The sequence below is a fragment of the Pavona decussata genome, unplaced genomic scaffold (genome assembly GCF_977016875.1).
Source record: "Pavona decussata unplaced genomic scaffold, jaPavDecu1.1 SCAFFOLD_164, whole genome shotgun sequence".
Classification (NCBI taxonomy): Eukaryota; Metazoa; Cnidaria; class Anthozoa; order Scleractinia; family Agariciidae; genus Pavona; species Pavona decussata.
Window position 1 is genome coordinate 1,069,738 of NW_028145575.1, and position 18,085 is coordinate 1,087,822.

Sequence of the window (18,085 nt, forward strand, 5' to 3'; positions counted from 1 at the left end):
GCTTTAGCCTGAGGTCACGATAAGGAATGTTTTTTTGTCAGGGCACTACAGTTGTTGGTCACTGCATTCCACAGGACTGAGCCTCTAAACGCGGCAGTCTTTCATGTAACGCGTGTTGAAGCGTGGAACAATTAAAGAAGCGCAAGTCCGGGTTGAATAGTTTGTGGCCCGTTTCGTAGAAATCAGGTCGATTAATGTGACAGGTAACCTATCGTGGAAAGCTTTATGAAGACAGATAAAAATGGCTAATTTATAATAAATAGACAGAGTCGGCCATTGGGCGGCCAGTTGTAGGACATCAGCAGATGCCACGTCTTTCGGCAAATGAAAGATAAGTCTCGCAGCCCTGCAGTGAAGTCTTTCCAGGGACTGCTAAGACTGGTTGTCTTAGCACTGGGAATGTGGTTGTCATCTCTTGTGATTTATGTTGATCAAGCCTTTTTGATTAGTAATCATGTCCTTTTTAGTGATTTATCGCCTATTCCAAGAGTCGAACTTACAGTTGCTGTGAAATTTTGAAGGGTGACCACCGAACAGTACATTTATTCATTCATTCATTTGTTTGATTTTATACAATCAAATTTGGAATGGCAACATAATGTATACCATCAGGCAGGGAGGGGAGGAAGATCTGAGAAGGAAATACCCTTTCACCGTTGGGAGGTGGTGTAAGTTCAAACCTTTCAGGTCTTCTCCAATTGCCTGAGAATTAACACTCCCTTAAAAATCTCAGTCTTTGAAGTTACTATATAAGCTGTTTAGTTGCACTTTGAGAATCTGAAAATCACATTTTCACCAATAAAAACCCATAAAACCTTTAATAATTGTCTAGTTTTAATAGTTTTTAATAACTTTTATTGACTAACAGCGGAAAAGAAAACGTTATAGACAGCACGCGATGCAATGGGAAAACAAAGAGACTGATCTGTTTACATATGAATATCACTATATCGATAATTTACACCACCAATACATCATTAATAAAAGTTACTATTCTGGTACACTGAAACTATTATAGATCTTTTGTTGGGTGTCTTTGGTTACGAATGATCAGGATGTAAATGGATGCATCTTTAAAATTGATCAGTGTTTTCAAGTTCTGTTTACGCATCATGCTAAGATCGGTGAAAACGTATTAATATAGAAGCCTTGTTCTTTCTTCAAAGATTCACTTTGATTCACTTTTGTCATTGAATGAGCATTTCGCTCTCTAGAGGGGCTACACAATTTCAGAGTAATTTTGACACTACACCAGCAAGATCTACGTGAGACGGCCCCTTTACCCCAGTGAGTAAAGAAGAGAGTAATGCAATATTTTTACTTACACTGTACATTTACTCGATACCTATACATTGTATAAAGAAATTTGCATAGTAAATGGGGCAAATCATCCTCATGCGAAAGAGGGATATGTTGACACACGCACTTCATTTTTCCTTTCAATTTTACAACTGTAATGTTAAAAAATAGGCCCGCGATGCGTGCGTGTAGCTACTGCATTCTTGTTTCCATTGTTATGTGAATACGGTGCTGTTTAGTATGGACAGCTATTTTAGAAAAGGTTGTCGTACGCGTACGCTTGGGTACTCATAGAGCGACAACCTTTTTTGAATTAGCTGTATACAGCTACTTCATCTAAGGTTGTCGCGGCTCAAGTGTACACACCCAGACTGCAAAGGAGCATGTGAGGTAAAAAGTAAAAATAGGTGGTTATTCGACAATGACTGACATACTGCAAGATAGAAATTGGTCGGGGCTCAGCCCAAACAATTGCTTTGTATGAGTCGACAATATCTTTTCGAAATTTTATTTTCAATGGATTTTTCTCAGAACGCTCAGATGCAGCTAACAATGACATAAACATGAGGCATTGTTTTCTCATCAAGAGATAAAAGTCCTTGTGTAAGTGGCGTCTGATTTGCTGTCCATGAGGCCGCTAACAATAATATAAACATGAGACATTGTTTTCTCATCAAGATATAACTCTTGTGTAACTGGTGTCTGGTTTGCTTTAAATAGATATGTTAAAAGGGTTAATTACTACATTAGTTTCCGTAATGGATATCTCTGTAATGCGTGTCTTCAGATAAGACCTTTAGATGTCGTGCGCGTCAAAGATCATTCATTCCTGTGTTATCCTTTGTGAAAGCAAGAGCAACCCACCCACCTCACCCGGGTTTAGGGTGTTGTCTCTTCAGTAGTATCACATTTGAATAAGCATTCGTTTACCCCATCTGCTGAGTCTGTTTGTGATAGTAATTACACTAGTATTTGTATTTGAGACAAAAAGACGTACTACCCAGGGTCCCAAAGGGGTTTAGGGCTCCAGGGCTCCAGCCTTAAAAATGCAGGGCTCCAGGGCTCCAAGGCGAAAATTTCAGGGCTCTAGGGCTCCACATCATCTGCTTTAGGGCTCCGGGCTCCACTCTGGTCTACAATCTTGATGTGTAAAAATTCTATTTTTAACGCTAAATCGAATACGCAAATAAAAAAGTCAGCAATTTCGATCAATTTTTTAAGCCCAAGCAGCCAGTTATATTATCTCCTATTATTTAAAAGTGGATTAAATATTAAACTTGTTTAAATGGGGTTGACAGACCTGCACGACTCCCGTTGTGTGCCTATTGTGTTGATAAAAGCTTTTATAGTTTTGCTTTAACAAGCGACTTCCCTTTTCTATAAGAGATCAAGGGAGGTTCCTTGTATAACTCTCTTAGTAGTGGCTGGTTTTGTATTAAATACCATTTGTCCATTAGAATATTTTTCAAACATGGCAGTGATGGTTGAAATGGTGTCACGAAGGGTATAATTTTCTTGTGCGCTTTCTGTTTTTGTGTAAGAGCGTTCTTTCTTTCTGCGAAGTTAACTTCAGAGAGGATTTTGTCCACCAGGTTACTAAAAAAACCTCTCGATGCCAGGCGTGTTTTAAAGTTTTTAATGTTTTCCTCAAACACTACTTTAGAAGAGTTTGTCCTCAGAAGCCTAAGCGCTTCTCCTTTAACGAAGTCTTTTTTGACGCCTGCTGGGTTGCAACTGTTGTAGTTTGTGTACTGAAATGTTTCAGTAGGTTTGTAATGTGTGCGCACGTCGAGAATCGATTCTTTCTCGAATCTCTCTCCCTTATAGACTGTTGTATCCAAGAATGTTGTTTCTAATTGTGAGACTTAAGCGGTAAACTTTATGGTAGGGTGGTACAAATTTGCTTGCTCAATGAAATGTTCTATTTCCTCTTTGTTTGTATCCCACAAGCAAAATACACCGTCAATGAGCCTTTTCCACGTTAGTGGTTTGTTAACGCTCTGCCTTAAGATCTCCTTTTCTATAGATGCCATAAAGATGTTGGCAAAAGCTCCTGCCATTTTAGTGGCCATGGCAGTTCCGAGTGTTTGGAGATAGTCTTTCCCATTAAATTGGAAGGTGTTCTCCTTCAGTATAAGGCTGAGCATTTCTCTGAGGAAATTTGAAGCTATAGGAGGGTTATTGGCATGAAAGTTCTCGTATGCGTTGCATACTATAGTGATTCCTTCATCCTGTGGGATATTCGTGTAAAGGTTAGTGACATCCATTGAGACTAGAAAAGCGTTTCTAGGCACCCTAGTGCTGTCAATAAACCTTAGGAAATGTGTCGTATCTTTTTAAGACACGAGTCCTGAATTTGTGTATACTGGCTGAAGTAGTTTGTCTACGAATGATGATAGGCGTTCTGTTGGGCCATCACACCCTGATATGATAGGTCTTCAGACTAATGTCGGTTTGTGAATTTTTGTGAGGGTATAAAACACTGGGATTCGAGGCGGATTTGGTGTTAGGTTAAACCATTCAAGTTTTTTTTTTAATTTGTTGTAACTGATACCTGCGAGCAAACTGCTAAGGGAACGTCCGGTTACTGTAAAGTTGTTTTTATCGCGCTCACTATAATTATGACTAATTTTTCATTAAATCCCTAAATAAGTTGTTGCATATCATTGTTAACTGAGATAACCGCGTATACTTGTACAGTGTATTATATACTGTCCTCTCTTCAGATTCTGTTTCTTTATGCCTGTTAACACGCACAAACAAACACAAAAAGGCAGTAATCAAGAATCAATGCAATCTGGGAACTCGAATGACCAAACTTGAAAATGCTGGGCTCCGCGCTCCGCGCAAAATGTCTTTGGGCTCCGGGCTCCACAGCCAAAAAAGGATCAGGGCTCCAGTCAGTAAAATGATAGGGCTCCGGGCTCTACAGCAGAAATTTCAGGGCTCCAGGGCTCCAGGGACCCCCCCTTTGGGACCCTGACTACCAGATTCAAAGTAAGAAAAGTTCTAAACAATAAGTTTGTTCGTATAACCTGTAAAGTCTATCGAAATTGGACGCTTATCAAATTTACTACCGGCGTTATCGTGCGCCAAGAAAATCAATCGTGATCCCAAGGTCTCCGAAAGCCGCTTCGGCATGCTTGTAAAATCACAAGCGCGGACCACCCTCTGTTTGTGTCGTGTAATGACTGTTTGCATCTCGAGACCATATATTCACGCGACACGATCGTCGGTTGAAATTATTACTGAGTAGAGATATTTAAAGACGCCTTTTACCTTAATGTTGAAAAAACGTTTTAAGGAAATGTTGATTGAGTAACGCGTGGTGTTTTTATTTTGCCATTCCGAGCCGTAGAAACCCTTCTCTGGAACGTTTCAAGGAAATGTTGATTGAGCCACGCGTGGTGTTTTTTTTGCCATTCCGAGCCGTAGAAACCCTTCTCTGGCGCGTTTACTGTTCAACAGTGTTGCCGGCGCCAAGAAAATCGATCGTGATCCCAAGGTCTCCGAAAGCCGCTTCGGCAAGCTTGTAAAATCACAAGCGGACCACCCTCTGTTTGTGTCGCGTAATGACTGTTTGAAACTCGATACTTTCTGATTCACGCGACACGATCGGTTGAAATTTTTACTGAGTAGAGATATTTAAAGACGAATTTTACCTTTATGTTGAAAAAACGTTTCAAGGAAAGGAAATGTTGATTTAATCACGCGTGGTCTTTTTTTGCCGTTCCGAGCCGTAGAAACCCTTTTCTGGCGCGTTTACTGTTCAACAGTGTTGCCGGCTCTAGTTCGGCCGGAACTAGAGTCTCAAGTCTCAAGTTGCAAACAGTCATTACACCACACAAACAGAGGGTGGTTAGCCTGTGGTAAAATCGACTCTATCCATCAAACCGATAACATAGTAGCTACTCGCACATGCGCAGTAGCTACAAAAATGAAAATAGTAGTATATTGAAAACATGATTGCCAAATGCCATCTGAAAGCAGATACAACGTACATGAGAGCTGGGCATGTGAGGCCAACCATTTCCCTAGACAAAACGTTTGTCTGGGATTCCTCACTCGTGACAAATATTTCCTTTTCATTTGACTAGAGTTATACCTTTTAATCTATGAATAGCTTTTTGAGTTCTTAGCGTTTTTGAGTTGTGCAGAATGGTCATCGATATTTTTAGTTTCACGGCAACTGGTGGCATCAATACCCCTATCATTGCTGCTAATGAGTTTATGACATGTGCATAAAAAAGAAGCCGTATCACAAGAATACGAAGGAAGATCGATGGCAGAAATGGATTTTCGTGCGAGGCTCAATATACCCAATTTTAAGTTTCACGGCAAAGGGTGGCATCGATACCCTTATCATTGCCGCTAATGAGTTTATGACATCTGCATAAAAAAAAAAGCCGTATCACAAGAATACAAAGGACGATCGATGGCAGAAATGGATTTTCGTGCAAGGCTCAATATACCCAATTTTAAGTTTCACGACAACTGGTGGCATCAATACCCTTATCATTGCCGCTAATGAGTTTATGACATCTGCATAAAACAAAAGAAAGCCGTATCACAAGAATACGAAGGACGATCGATGGCAGAAATGGATTTTACCTAATTGCACTAGCACTATTACTTCCTGTATGGTGCTATTTCCTTAATGGCCCGTTCAACAGGTGTAATTTCAGTGTTGATGCCTCATTTTCCCCAATATTAGTCAAATATCTACCAAGCGAAATAAAAAGCAATCTGATCTTAAACTATGTGGACGAGGCATTGCCTTGGTGAAATGTGAAATATTTCATTGCTTTAATTTAAGACTAGGTTTTGCTGGGGACGAAATAATCTATGATAATGTATCCTAAGAAGTTTAGTTAGCATAATAACACTAATAAATGGAAAAGCCAACAGGCCTGACAACCTTGAGGGAAAACGGCGGCGGCTTTGATTATTTACTTTAATTTATTTTTCGCCTTTTCGGCAACTGACAAAAATATTGAACTGGCCATCAAAAATGGAACTTGCTAACCGGTCGGACCAATACTGGTATCATATCATTGTATAATTTCCGGGGTATCCGGGTTTAAATAATTGCATGCGCTGATCAGTCTGTTATATCACAAAACACTGAGATTCTTGACTGTTCAATGTGAAGACTGGAGTCATTATGAACCATACGATTGAAAACCCTGGTCTTGAAATAGTTCAATATTCCACTTGCTCGCGTGTGAGGACGATTTACCAGAAGACCCCAGAGTTTGCCTCTACTTCAAGCTGGGTATCCTCTTCTATAAACATTCCCCTCTCGCTCACTGCCTTTTTGGGAAACCTGGTTATTGTGATCGCCCTCCGAAATGCAAAGTCCATCAATGGGCCAACAAAGCTTCTGTTTCTGAATCTAGCGTTTACGGATCTGTTAGTTGGCCTCGTTGCCCAGCCATTGTTCTGTCTCCATTTGATGTCCATAGCTCAGAAGCGTTGGGATCTTTGTCAGTTCACCGAAAAATCTGGCTACATCCCTACGGTTACCTTATGCACTCTGTCTCTCTGGACAGTGACTGCAATAAGTGTGGACAGACTGCTTGTGCTGCTGAAGGGAATGAGATACAGGAATGTTGTAACCCTGACACGAGTCCGTATCTTGCTGATTATGATGTGGTCATCAAGCCTTTGCATTGGCGTGTCGTTTTTATGGAGTGTTCGCGTTTTCTTTGGAATCACTTGCGTATCCACAGTTTTTTCCGTGGTGGTGTCATCGACGTCTTACGCCAAAATATTCCTTACTCTTCGCTGCGAGAAGAACAAAGTACAGGATGGATGTCATAATCGGCAGCCTAATCAGATACCTCCCTTATTTGCTGTGAAACGATATAGGCAGTCCGTGTCTGCGGCATTGTGGATCCACCTTGCGCTGATCGCCTGTTACATGCCGTACGCCACAGTTAAAGTTGCCACAACTTTTGGTGTTGTGACACCTTCTCTTCTGATAGTTGAGGCGTTCATGGCGACGTTTATTTACCTGAACTCAACGCTGAATCCTGCGCTATACTGCTGGCGAATAAAGGAAGTGAGATATCGCGTGAAAGACACATTATGTAATGTCTAGTTAAAAATCGCGAAGTTTATTTCTTAAGAAACGTATACAAAAAGGGTTGCATTAAGTAGACTTAGATAAAAATCTACCACTATTCTACCGTGAGATGCTAGATTATTTTAATGAACTACGTAGTAGTTACACGAATATGTATAAAAGTGAATTTATTCTTTGGAATAACAAACATATAACAAATAGAGAATACGTCTATTTTTTTGGCGAAATCTTTTTGAACGGGGAATATTCTTCGTAAGTGACCTGCTTGATGAAAATGGAAAATTTTTATCTCTAGAAAAGTTCCAACTTAAATACAATGTTTAAATTACTTGCAATATTTTCAACTTATTGCAGCCATCCCAAAGATGCTATTGAGAATGTTATACCTGTCAGAAGTATTCTTTAGGAACGCGATATATTTCATCTCTCTGATAACAAGACAATCTTACTGACTAAAATGCGTTGCAAAGACTACTACAAGTTTTTCCAGTAAAAAAGCCGGGTTATAACAGAACCTACAGCTGTGAAGTCTTGGTCTAAGCGGGGTTTTGATCTAACCCACCATTCGAGTAAATTATTTAAAAACATCTATAAAATCTCCATTAACAATAAGCTAAGAGAATTTGCCTTTAAATTTTTCCATAGAATCTTAGTAACTAATGAAGAACTTAAGAGATTTAAACAAATGAAGATACCTGCTTACAGTGTCAAAACGCTGATTCATTGGAACAAATTTTTTTTGGAATGCCCCGTAAGCATTAAGTTCTATCAAGAAGTATTATCCCAGTTCAATGGATCAGAAAATGCACAAATAAATTTGACGAACGAGCAATTCCTATTTCAAAACTATACAATCCCTCCCGCTGTGTAACTAAACCTGCGCCCCGAACTAGATTTGTTGCTTCTTTTCTCGAAAAAATATTTATATGCATGCAAAATGACTGAATCACACCCTACCTTTTTGTTGTTTTTAACGAACCTAAAATTACAATGGAAAAGTGAGAATCTTATATAACTTTCCTTTCTCTATATACATGTATATATTTGCTACAAAGACCTCATCTTAAGTTGTTTAGCATATTTGGCTATTAATTTATTTCTTATAAAATTATCTATCTTTTGGCTTCTTTTCCTCTATTAAATGTATGTGTAATGTTGTAAGCGCTGTAAATATCATTAGTCAAGCGTGATATTGTAAGCCGGATATTGTAAGTATTGCGAACCTGTAAGTATTGTAACTTTGTAAGTACTATAAGTAGTGCGTAGTACTGTAAATATTGTATTGTGTGTCTTAGGCTAATAAAAATCTAAAACAAAGGAAAAAATTAATTGGAAGATTTGAACTGTGCGATATTGGGGGACAAGTATTTTTGTTTTATTCACATTTTGCAACCACAAGAAAATATGCCAATATTTGGAAGAACTGTTTAAGAAGAGTCTTTCTCTTCACAAAGGCCAGGTTTTAGTATTTGGGGGATTCCTGATTATAATAGTCTCCATAGACCGGGGCCCAGTTGTTCAAAGTCCGATTAAGTTAATCCTGGGTTAACGTGAACTTTGATTCGAGTTTATTTACTTACCCATACGAATTCTTCCAAAGTATTTTAATCCCTCAGTTTTGCCTTAAACTTTTCTTTACCAGTAGCTTAAAACTAGCCTTAAAAGCATTCTCAACGAGCGAGAAGAGAACGTCGGTTAACTTTTAATCGTGGATTAGCGTTAATTGGCTTTCGAACAAACGGGCCTCGGGGAAGAGGAGAGTATAACTGTATTGACGCACGAAATAAGCACTAAGCCCTTTCCACTTATAAGCTAAGTAAGAAAAAAAGTGCATGATATAAACCATAAGCGGAGCTGAAGATCATGGTGCATATATATCTGGGCAAGTTCATCGCGAAGTTGCTTAAACGGTCCAAAACTTGCGCTGGTTTATTAAGGTTTAAAAGGGGAAATTTGAAGTTAGCAGAACAGCATTGGGTGGAGAAAATATTTGCGTTGGGTAATCTATGTAAACAAGCGTTTTATGTTGCCTTCACTGAACAACATCAAATAACAAATATCCAAACATTCTTTTTCTTTTAATATTCTAACGTAACATTGCCTTGGATGTCTTAGGTGTGCTTCATTTATCCAGTTAAACAAACCTTAAAATTGTCAACTAAGAAATGAAATCCGTAACTCTAATATTATTTGCCGAGATGATGTCATTTGTTTTAGTATAAATTGCTTCTACTAAGAATGTCAATTCTATTGTCTGTGTTTACCGTGCATGTGTATGTAAATGGCTACCGGCATATATTTTCAAAAGCCCTCGTTTAACTACCAGTTCTCAGGTTAGGCCCTTCTATCGAATTTTTTTAACCTTTAGCAAAAAAAAAATTGTGTCACCATTCTGTCAACATGCTGACCACAGTTCCATAATAAAATGGGGATCAACTAGCTTGTTTTCGAGCTACAACCCCTTGGCGCTAAAATTAGGTTATACTGTTGCTATGATTACCTATTTTGTCGATAAAAACGACCATAACTTGTTCACCAATGATTAGGCAACTGCTTGATACCATTTTGTGGAATCAACTGATAAAAACGTGGTAGTATTGATCCGTCGAAGCGTAAATGCTGGAAACTGGTCCCCTGGGAGCAATGCATACTGCGTAACCCTTTATTATATGTTTGGCTGATCCCAGATAAAAACGAGCATTCTGATTGGTTCGCTGAACACTCACACAGGAAGCGGTATTCCCGTGCTTCTATTGGTTGTAATTGGCTTCTTTCAGCCTTTCCCCATTGCAACACGACTCAGCCAAATAGCGAACAATGATCGCAGGTAATGCCATAATATTATGGTATCACCATCGTTTCTGAGGATCTGTTTTCATTTTGAGTCACACCCTAGCTTTTTGCAGTTTTTAACGAACCTAAAATTACAATGGAAAAGTGAGAATCTTATATAACTTTCCTCTCTCTCTCTCTCTCTCTCTCTCTCTCTCTCTCTCTCTCTCTCTCTCTCTCTCTCTCTCTCTCTCTCTCTCTCTCTCTCTCTCTCTCTCTCTCTCTATATATATATATATATATATATTTGCTACAAAGACCTCCTCTTTAGTTGTTTAACTTCCCTCAACGCTTTTTTTCTTTCATTTAGTATATTTAGCTATTTATTTATTTATTTATTTATTTATTATATAATTATCTATCTTTTGGCTTCTTTTCCTTTATTAAATGTATGTGTAATGTTGTAAGCACTGTAAATATTATAAGTATAGCGAGATATTGTAAGATATTGTACGTAAGTATATTGCGAACACTGTAAGCATTGTAACTTTGTAAGTACTATAAGTAGTGCGTAGTACTGTAAATATTGTATTGTGTGTCTTAAATTAATAAAAATCTAACAAAAAAAATTAAGGACCAAATGTCCATGGTTGCATAATACGCGAATTTAAATCTCATTCTTTACGTAATATATCAAACACGAGGAAGAGTGTTTCATCAGATATCCAAACACTGAGAGGTAGGTTGAAAAAACAAGGCGCAGCCGAGTTTTTTTTTAAACAACTTCGAGGTGTTTGGATATCTGATGAAACACACTTTCGAGTGTTTGATATGGCTTCTCAAATGATCGATAATTCTTGGAGAAATTCAAGGCTAAAGTTGGCAAAATTTTATGGTAATTGGGATCACATATCCAAACAGCGGTCACGGCAGTGATTTTCTTTGTTTTCTCTTGATGAATTAAAAATGAGTTTGAGAATGTCAGTTCTACAATCGGCCGGAATTCAAAGCTTCAAGAGTTTAAAGCATGTTCGCGGAACATGCTCTCTCTTGATGAGAATTCACAATGGTCTACCAGTAGAGTTACTTTGATGTCAAGGAGATCTGTTAGTACTCGTTTTTAAATAATTGTTGATCTTGACCAACAATAAGAACCGATAAAACAATCCAGAAGTAAGGGTAAAATGGATGGAGAACATGCTGTAAGTATAACATCGTTGCGCACTCTGCGAGCAAAGCCTCTGTTTTCCCTCCCTTCGAGCCCACACCAAAACGTCCAAGGGACACCGGTGTATTGTTCAGAAACTATACTAAGGATATACTCATTGGAGGATTTTGAGATGCCATGGTGCTCACTTGTTAATTAGACAAATCACATAGACGATTTCTTTGTCATCATACGGCCATGAAAGTGGCATGATTGCCATACGAAAGCGTCACATGTCAAAGTACTTCATGGAAGGTCTTTCACTGAGTCTCTTGAGACCACAGTTGGCTTAAGACAGAGCTGCCTTGTTTTGACTGTACTTTAACTCCTTAATTGCACTTGATTGGGTGCCCAAGACTGCTTTAACGACGGTGAATCAGAGAAAATAAGCTAGCACTTATAGGACCTGTTTTCGCACCCCTCGTACCAACATAAACTCTTCCTTTTCATTCATTAGAAGCAAATATGTTAACTTGTCTAATTGTAGCCTTCACCGCTTGTCTTACTTCCCTTATCTTCCAACAGTAAAGCACTGGGTTAAGAGTTGAGTTGAAGTAAACCAGTATTCCAGCAACATTCCAGGCGGTAGCAGTAGAAGAAGAAATGCCACTTACTGCGCCTAGAGCAGTTACAACAGTGTAAGGAATATAGCAAGCTAGCAAAGCCAAATGCACCCACAATGCACTGGAAATTGTCTTTTTGAAGCGTTGCATGTGTATCCCGGATGTACTATTGTTTTTATGAAGATGGTCCTTAATTTGTGCCTGTTGATGACGTAGAGTCAAGTAAATTTTTGCATAAGTACAAGTAGAGATACTCAAACACAACAAAATCCATCCCACGCACCATATAAAGAAGATATGCCTGTTCCAAATATAGGCGTTAACAAAAATAAAGTTTATCATCCATGAAATAATCACAAATCGGCGCATGCGTGTTAAAGTAACAACCTGCCGGTATCTTAACCTCAACAACAGGGCCAAAAGTCTGTCAATGCTTATTGCGGTCAATGTGGCGATAGACTGTCCACACAAAATAGCACTTGCCATTATTGAAAGACCTCCAGTTATTTTGCACATACTCCAGATCTTCTTTGTAAATGTTGTGAGATGAGCAATAAACAGTGGCTGAGCGATAAGTCCTACACAGAGATCCGTGAACGAAAGACATCGAAATAAAAGTTTTGATGGCGAATGAAGGGATGAGTCTTTCTGAAGAGCGATGAGAATCAACACGTTTCCTAACAGTGAAGAAACGGATAAAATCACATTTACAGGCACAAAGAAGTGAGGATTAAACACAAATTTGGATCCTCCACTTTCCTCCGTACTCCTCAATATAAATTGCGAACACATAGATAAATGGTTCTCAGGAGAAGTAAAGTTGGTCATCTGGGTTCGAGTCTCTGCCTTCGAAATCAGATTCTTCGCTTGGCTTGTAAATAGGTTGTTAATTTGAGTCGTAAATGGTCGGCTTTTAACTTGGAAACTTTAAACCCGGAACAGTGATTGAAGGCTGGTAAAATCGAGAAATCCCATGAGGAATTTGCTCTTTGATTGTCATGGATATTAAAGAAGCTACCTTTTTTCCGTTTCTTCAATCTTCATTAGTAAAAAAAACACGAAATCAAAAGATGCATTTCAATTGCGCATTTAAAAAAGTAATTAAGTTAACTCCGCCCAGACCAGCAGAAAAATTATAGTTGTTGAAAGGGTTATCTAAATGAACGATGTTTTAATTATTGTACAGTGTGTTTTAATTCTTTGAATAATGCATTAAAATAAAATCAACTTAAACTAAAATAAATATAATCATTGGCTCGTAAAGTCTACATCAGTCAGTTTTGACAACGTTGTCAAGAGATATAAACAAAATAAAAATCATTTTCAACTAAAATAAATAGAGTCGGCGGCTCGTAAATCTACATCATGTGATCAGTTTTGGCAGCGTTGTCAAAAGATTCCTCGTCAAATAGACGATAGACGCATAAAGACGGACCATGATGCATTGCCAAGCTCACCTCTATTATTTAAAATCGTGAAGGAAGACGTGTTACTGTAACCCGGGGGGGGGGGGGGGGGTACTCCCGCGAATTTTGGATAGGGGTGTGCCGCGAAGTTTCTTGAACCCTTACACTATTTTAAGGACTGCGAAGGCGAAAACTGATACCCTTTTTTAGGCCCAAACCCGGAAAATGACATTCTATTAGGCGGGCGTTTTCACACTTCATTATTAGATAATACAATTTAGCTACCCTATCTAAAGACCACACCAGGAATACCGTAACAAAAGGTTTAAAAAAATACCTTACGTAGGGACCGAGAACCTCAAAAATCATACCCTATTCCTCGGCACGTACCTATACGTGGCTGTAAGGAGCACTATCCAGGACATTTTGCTGCTAATATGTGTTCAAAACGGCTCAGATATTTTACCAAGAACCTCAGACTTTTCTAACATGAAATTACTCTTATAACACCGAGAGGAAAACATGGAATGATTTCTCCAAGGAAGTATAAACCATCATCAGTTTCAGCAATTTTTCCAAAAAACGCAGGTCATTTTTTTTAAATTATCCCAGTCAACCATAGCCAAAGATGAATGATATTGGTTTCTGTACGCTTGAAGGGTCATTGTTGACAATAGTGACCCCTTAATTATTTTAACGTTTACATCCATACAAACATGCTTTTTGGCCATTTAAAGGGACATAAAATATTAGGTGGCACTGTGCTTTTAACACCTGCTGTTAGAACAAAGCTTTTCAATCTGCGAAAAGTGATTCCTTTAGAATTTCCTCCATTTGCTAAGTTTACGCAAGTGAAATTATACTGTCGAAATTATAGGCTGGGACTCGTAAATGGCTATCCTCGATCTTTATGTAAAAGCTTTTGACTTCTGCCTGAAACTGAATAAGTAAAGATCGTTAATTAACGTCATGTTCATGAATCAAGCTGGCCCTAATTTACCCATCCTCGTAGTCCCAAGAGTAGAGAGCGGGGACAAGACAATGATTTCACGGGCGAAATAGGGACGAGAGAAAGTTTGAAAGACGAGCCTGGTGAACTTTATGAGCTACCCGACGAAGAAAAATCCTTTAAAACTAACTGGCACCCTTGTTTGCGTTATTTCCATTGGCGATGCTGAGGGTATCCAGCTTGTTAACGTAGATTTCAGATTTTTACGTAGTTTAGGCAAATAGAAATAGGTTATTTCTTCAAAACGTTCCGGTTGTTTGCATTTGGTACTTTATAATGAACCACCTTTGAGGTCTTGACGTTCCTTACGATAGTCTTGAGGTTCGATCGCTTCAAATTTCTTTTTTCAGAGATTTATCTAAAATAATGCAGGTTTACTTGTTAGTAAACTGAAGAAGTCAAAATTAGGCCAAACCCGCAGGAGCCAAAATCATCATCATCATTTTTAATATTTATTTATGAACAGTTTTTTAACTTCTATTTCTTGATTATGATTGCAAATTGTCACTGAAAAATCCCCATGGGGAGTGTCAATAAAGTATTGTATTGTATCAGTTATTGTATTGTATCATCATCATTCGTTGACCAAGCTACGATGTCATGGACGTTTAAAAGGTGGCTCACTAGAGTACAGTTTTTTGGGACCATACCTCACTTTTTAACCGGCTTTTCAGCTGTCTTGTTCGCGTCGGATTGACGTAAAATTTACCAAAAATGTTGGTCTTTGATGGAAGTTTTGCAAAATCGATATTTTGGTTCAATCCGGATATTACCATAACAGCGATAATTAACACAACTGAAAAACAGTTAAACTTGAATTGTGTGCAATCTAGATTTCATATAAAAGATCATCACCAGCATAATAAGTTGAACTGAAACTTTGAACTTGTCGTCGCTTAGAATGACAGTTCCTAATTGATACGTGCTCCGTTTTGGCTGATTGAAATCTCACCGACATACGCCTTATGAAATAACTGACGTTGTCAAATCAAAAAGACCAAAGTCAAATAGGAATTAATTAGGAACGCAAGCTTAATTCCTGGTTTTAATAATTATTTAAGCAAACATGTGATGACAAACTATCGCAAAATCAGCTATTCAAAATTTTATAGTGATATGAAAACAAACTTCTGTAACACAAGTAAATGGAGTCCTTTATGCTGGGAATAAGTCGCTTCCTTGTTCACAACCACTGCTGAATGGTGAAAAGACTGCCAAAAAGAAAAAATTCCATGCGCAGATTAACGTTAAGAGAAGTCCCCAATCTGTTATTATACCGTAGTGCAAAACTGCTTTTCAGATCTATTTTAAAAAATTCTAGGATGAACGTATGACAACCTCATTGCAATGAGGTGTAGCGTATTTGCATCAATAAAATAAATTTTAATATACCTTTCATCCGGTGACGATAATACGTATTATCTAAATGTATTTATTTCATTCCTTATCATCATAAAAGTCCTTTTACATCCACTTTTAATTTTTACCTTGTTAAGTAAACACTACGACAACTATAGACCCCCAAAATATTTCTGTTCAGTTTAAATGAATCTCCTTATTTATTTTTGATAGAGTTTCAAAGTGGTTATTTTTCTTTATTAAGCGAAATTCATAACTTTCGTTCGTTTGGATTTCTACATTATCAATGCTGTGTAAACAAACAAAAAACTTCTACGTCAATCTAAATCAATAACCGTCGAATTTAACGGCAAAAGAATAAAATCTTGCCACTGTAATTACATTTGCAATTTTTACGTGCTTTGCGTTCAGTTTTCGGTCAAACGGGATATTTAGAAACAAGTTGAATTTAATTGTGAAGAAAAAGCCGGCTCTGAAATGATTAACTCAACCGGGCATAAAATCCATGGAGGGACAATTGTTTTGTCTCTGTGCTCTGAAGCGATACGCATTGAGGAAAATGGATGGACCAAGTTCGTGTTTAATCCTAATTTCCTTCTTTCTATATTTGCGGTTTTATCGCTGTCTACACTGTGTGGAAATGCCTTGATTCTCATCACTCTTCAGAAAGATTCGTCCCTTCATCCGCCATCCAAACTTCTGTTTCGCTGTCTATCGTTCACAGACCTCTGCGTTGGTCTTATTTCCCAACCGGTATATGTTGTCTATCTCGTGGCGGTCTCAAAGAGAAACTGGCACATCTGTGGAATAACTGAAGCCCTCGCGTACGTGACAAGCATTACCTTGTGTGGGGAATCTATCAGTGTGCTGACTGCAATAAGCGTGGATAGACTCCTGGCTCTGTTGTTGAGATTAAGATACAGGCAGGTTGTTACTTTATCACGAATGCGATTGTTCCTAGTCGTTTCGTGGTTTATAAACTTTGCCTTTTCCTTAACTTGTTTGTGGAACAAGCATTTCTTCTTTTTAGGGGCCTGCGGATGGATTCTGCTCTGTTTAAGTATCTCTACTTGCTGTTACACTAAAATTTATCTGACCCTTCGTCTTCATCGGGCACAAATACACGACAGGCATCTTCATGGAGAGAATTTTGGTGCATCCGGGATAAACATGACGCGCTATGAAAAGACAGTTTCCAGTGCACTTTGGATACATTCCATTTTGCTCCTTTGTTATCTGCCATACACTTTTGCTACTGCTGTCACCGTAGGACGTGGCTTGTCTCCAATGATTATTGGTGTTTGGAATGCTACTGGAATACTCGTTTTCTTCAACTCCACGCTCAATCCAATTCTTTACTGCTGGAAGATGCGGGAAGTGAGACACGCAGTGAACCAGACAATTAGGAATATTTTTGCTGCTCATAACTGATGAATCACAACAGCAAACGTTTTCTCTAAGCAAGTTTTACAACGAGTCTCACAGGGATGAAGCTACTAGATTTATTAGAAATGTGATTTGTTTTTAGTAACACTTTGAAAATCCATAGAACACTTGTTAATCAATAGCATTTGAATAATTAACGTACAAATTTACTTTAAAACGGCTAGACTAATGCACGAAAACTATCCATACACGTTTTTAGCTTCGGATGGCCATGATGAAAATGGACACCAACTTGAAAAGGCTCAGCGCCGACGTTTTCAAGTTCATCTTTTGTGTCTTAGGTAAGATGACTTAATTAGCCGAAAACGTTTGGTTTCTTAATTTTTTTTTTTTAACCTTTTAGCCTGGTAAAATAGTATTTTAGCGTGAATCCTTATGCAAATTCTTTGACAGTTTACTTGTTTTCATCTCATTTGTGATCTAGAAGCAACTCATGTATGAGCAAAGTAATTAAATATGAACATAGAAAATTTAACCAAAAATTAAACGGGATAATCCCCCACGACACCGTGTTTTTGATTGACTACCCACAATACTAATAGACTCAAATTTCTGCAAGGCTGATAGGACTGCGTAGAAAACTTAACACGACAGCGACATGATAGAGACCAAACCGAGAATCAACAGAATGCCGCAACCGTGAACAGCTGTTTCGAGCTGGTTGGCTCTCGTCAGCACGGTGTAGCACAGCAAAAAGTAGAACAACCAACTCGAGTCGAGTGCTTATTGTTTACTTAATAATAATAATAATAATAATAATAATAATAATAATAATAATAATAATAATATATATATTTATTTACTTCTATTGCGCGTGTTACATAGTAAGATGCTCAAACGCGCATAAAAACAATTTACAATTTAACGTGATAATACTAATTACAATAAGCATATTTAAAATCGATATAGGTAGATAAATGATAATAGTAGCTTATA

At 38.1% G+C, this 18,085-nt stretch overlaps 2 protein-coding genes and 1 pseudogene across 2 annotated transcripts; 2 read left to right on the plus strand and 1 right to left on the minus strand.

The window, feature by feature from the left end:
* Positions 1–2,297: 2,297 nt before the first annotated feature.
* LOC146464395 (uncharacterized) lies at positions 2,298–3,817 on the minus strand (annotated as a pseudogene).
* Positions 3,818–5,965: 2,148 nt separating this feature from the next.
* Positions 5,966–8,730, plus strand: LOC146464396 (melanocortin receptor 4-like). Its single transcript, XM_085129843.1, has one exon. It carries the CDS (start codon positions 6,464–6,466, stop codon positions 7,400–7,402), a length of 939 nt encoding a protein of 312 aa, XP_084985969.1. The 5' UTR covers positions 5,966–6,463; the 3' UTR covers positions 7,403–8,730.
* Positions 8,731–15,869: 7,139 nt separating this feature from the next.
* On the plus strand, positions 15,870–17,849 carry LOC146464397 (adenosine receptor A3-like). Its single transcript, XM_085129871.1, has one exon. It carries the CDS (start codon positions 16,181–16,183, stop codon positions 17,132–17,134), a length of 954 nt encoding a protein of 317 aa, XP_084985997.1. The 5' UTR covers positions 15,870–16,180; the 3' UTR covers positions 17,135–17,849.
* The last annotated feature ends 236 nt before the right edge of the window (positions 17,850–18,085 follow it).

Bases quoted from the DNA above. Each gene is read 5' to 3' on its own strand.
- LOC146464396 (XM_085129843.1), top strand. From the start codon at position 6,464: ATGAACCATACGATTGAAAACCCTGGTCTTGAAATAGTTCAATATTCC.
- LOC146464397 (XM_085129871.1), top strand. From the start codon at position 16,181: ATGATTAACTCAACCGGGCATAAAATCCATGGAGGGACAATTGTTTTG.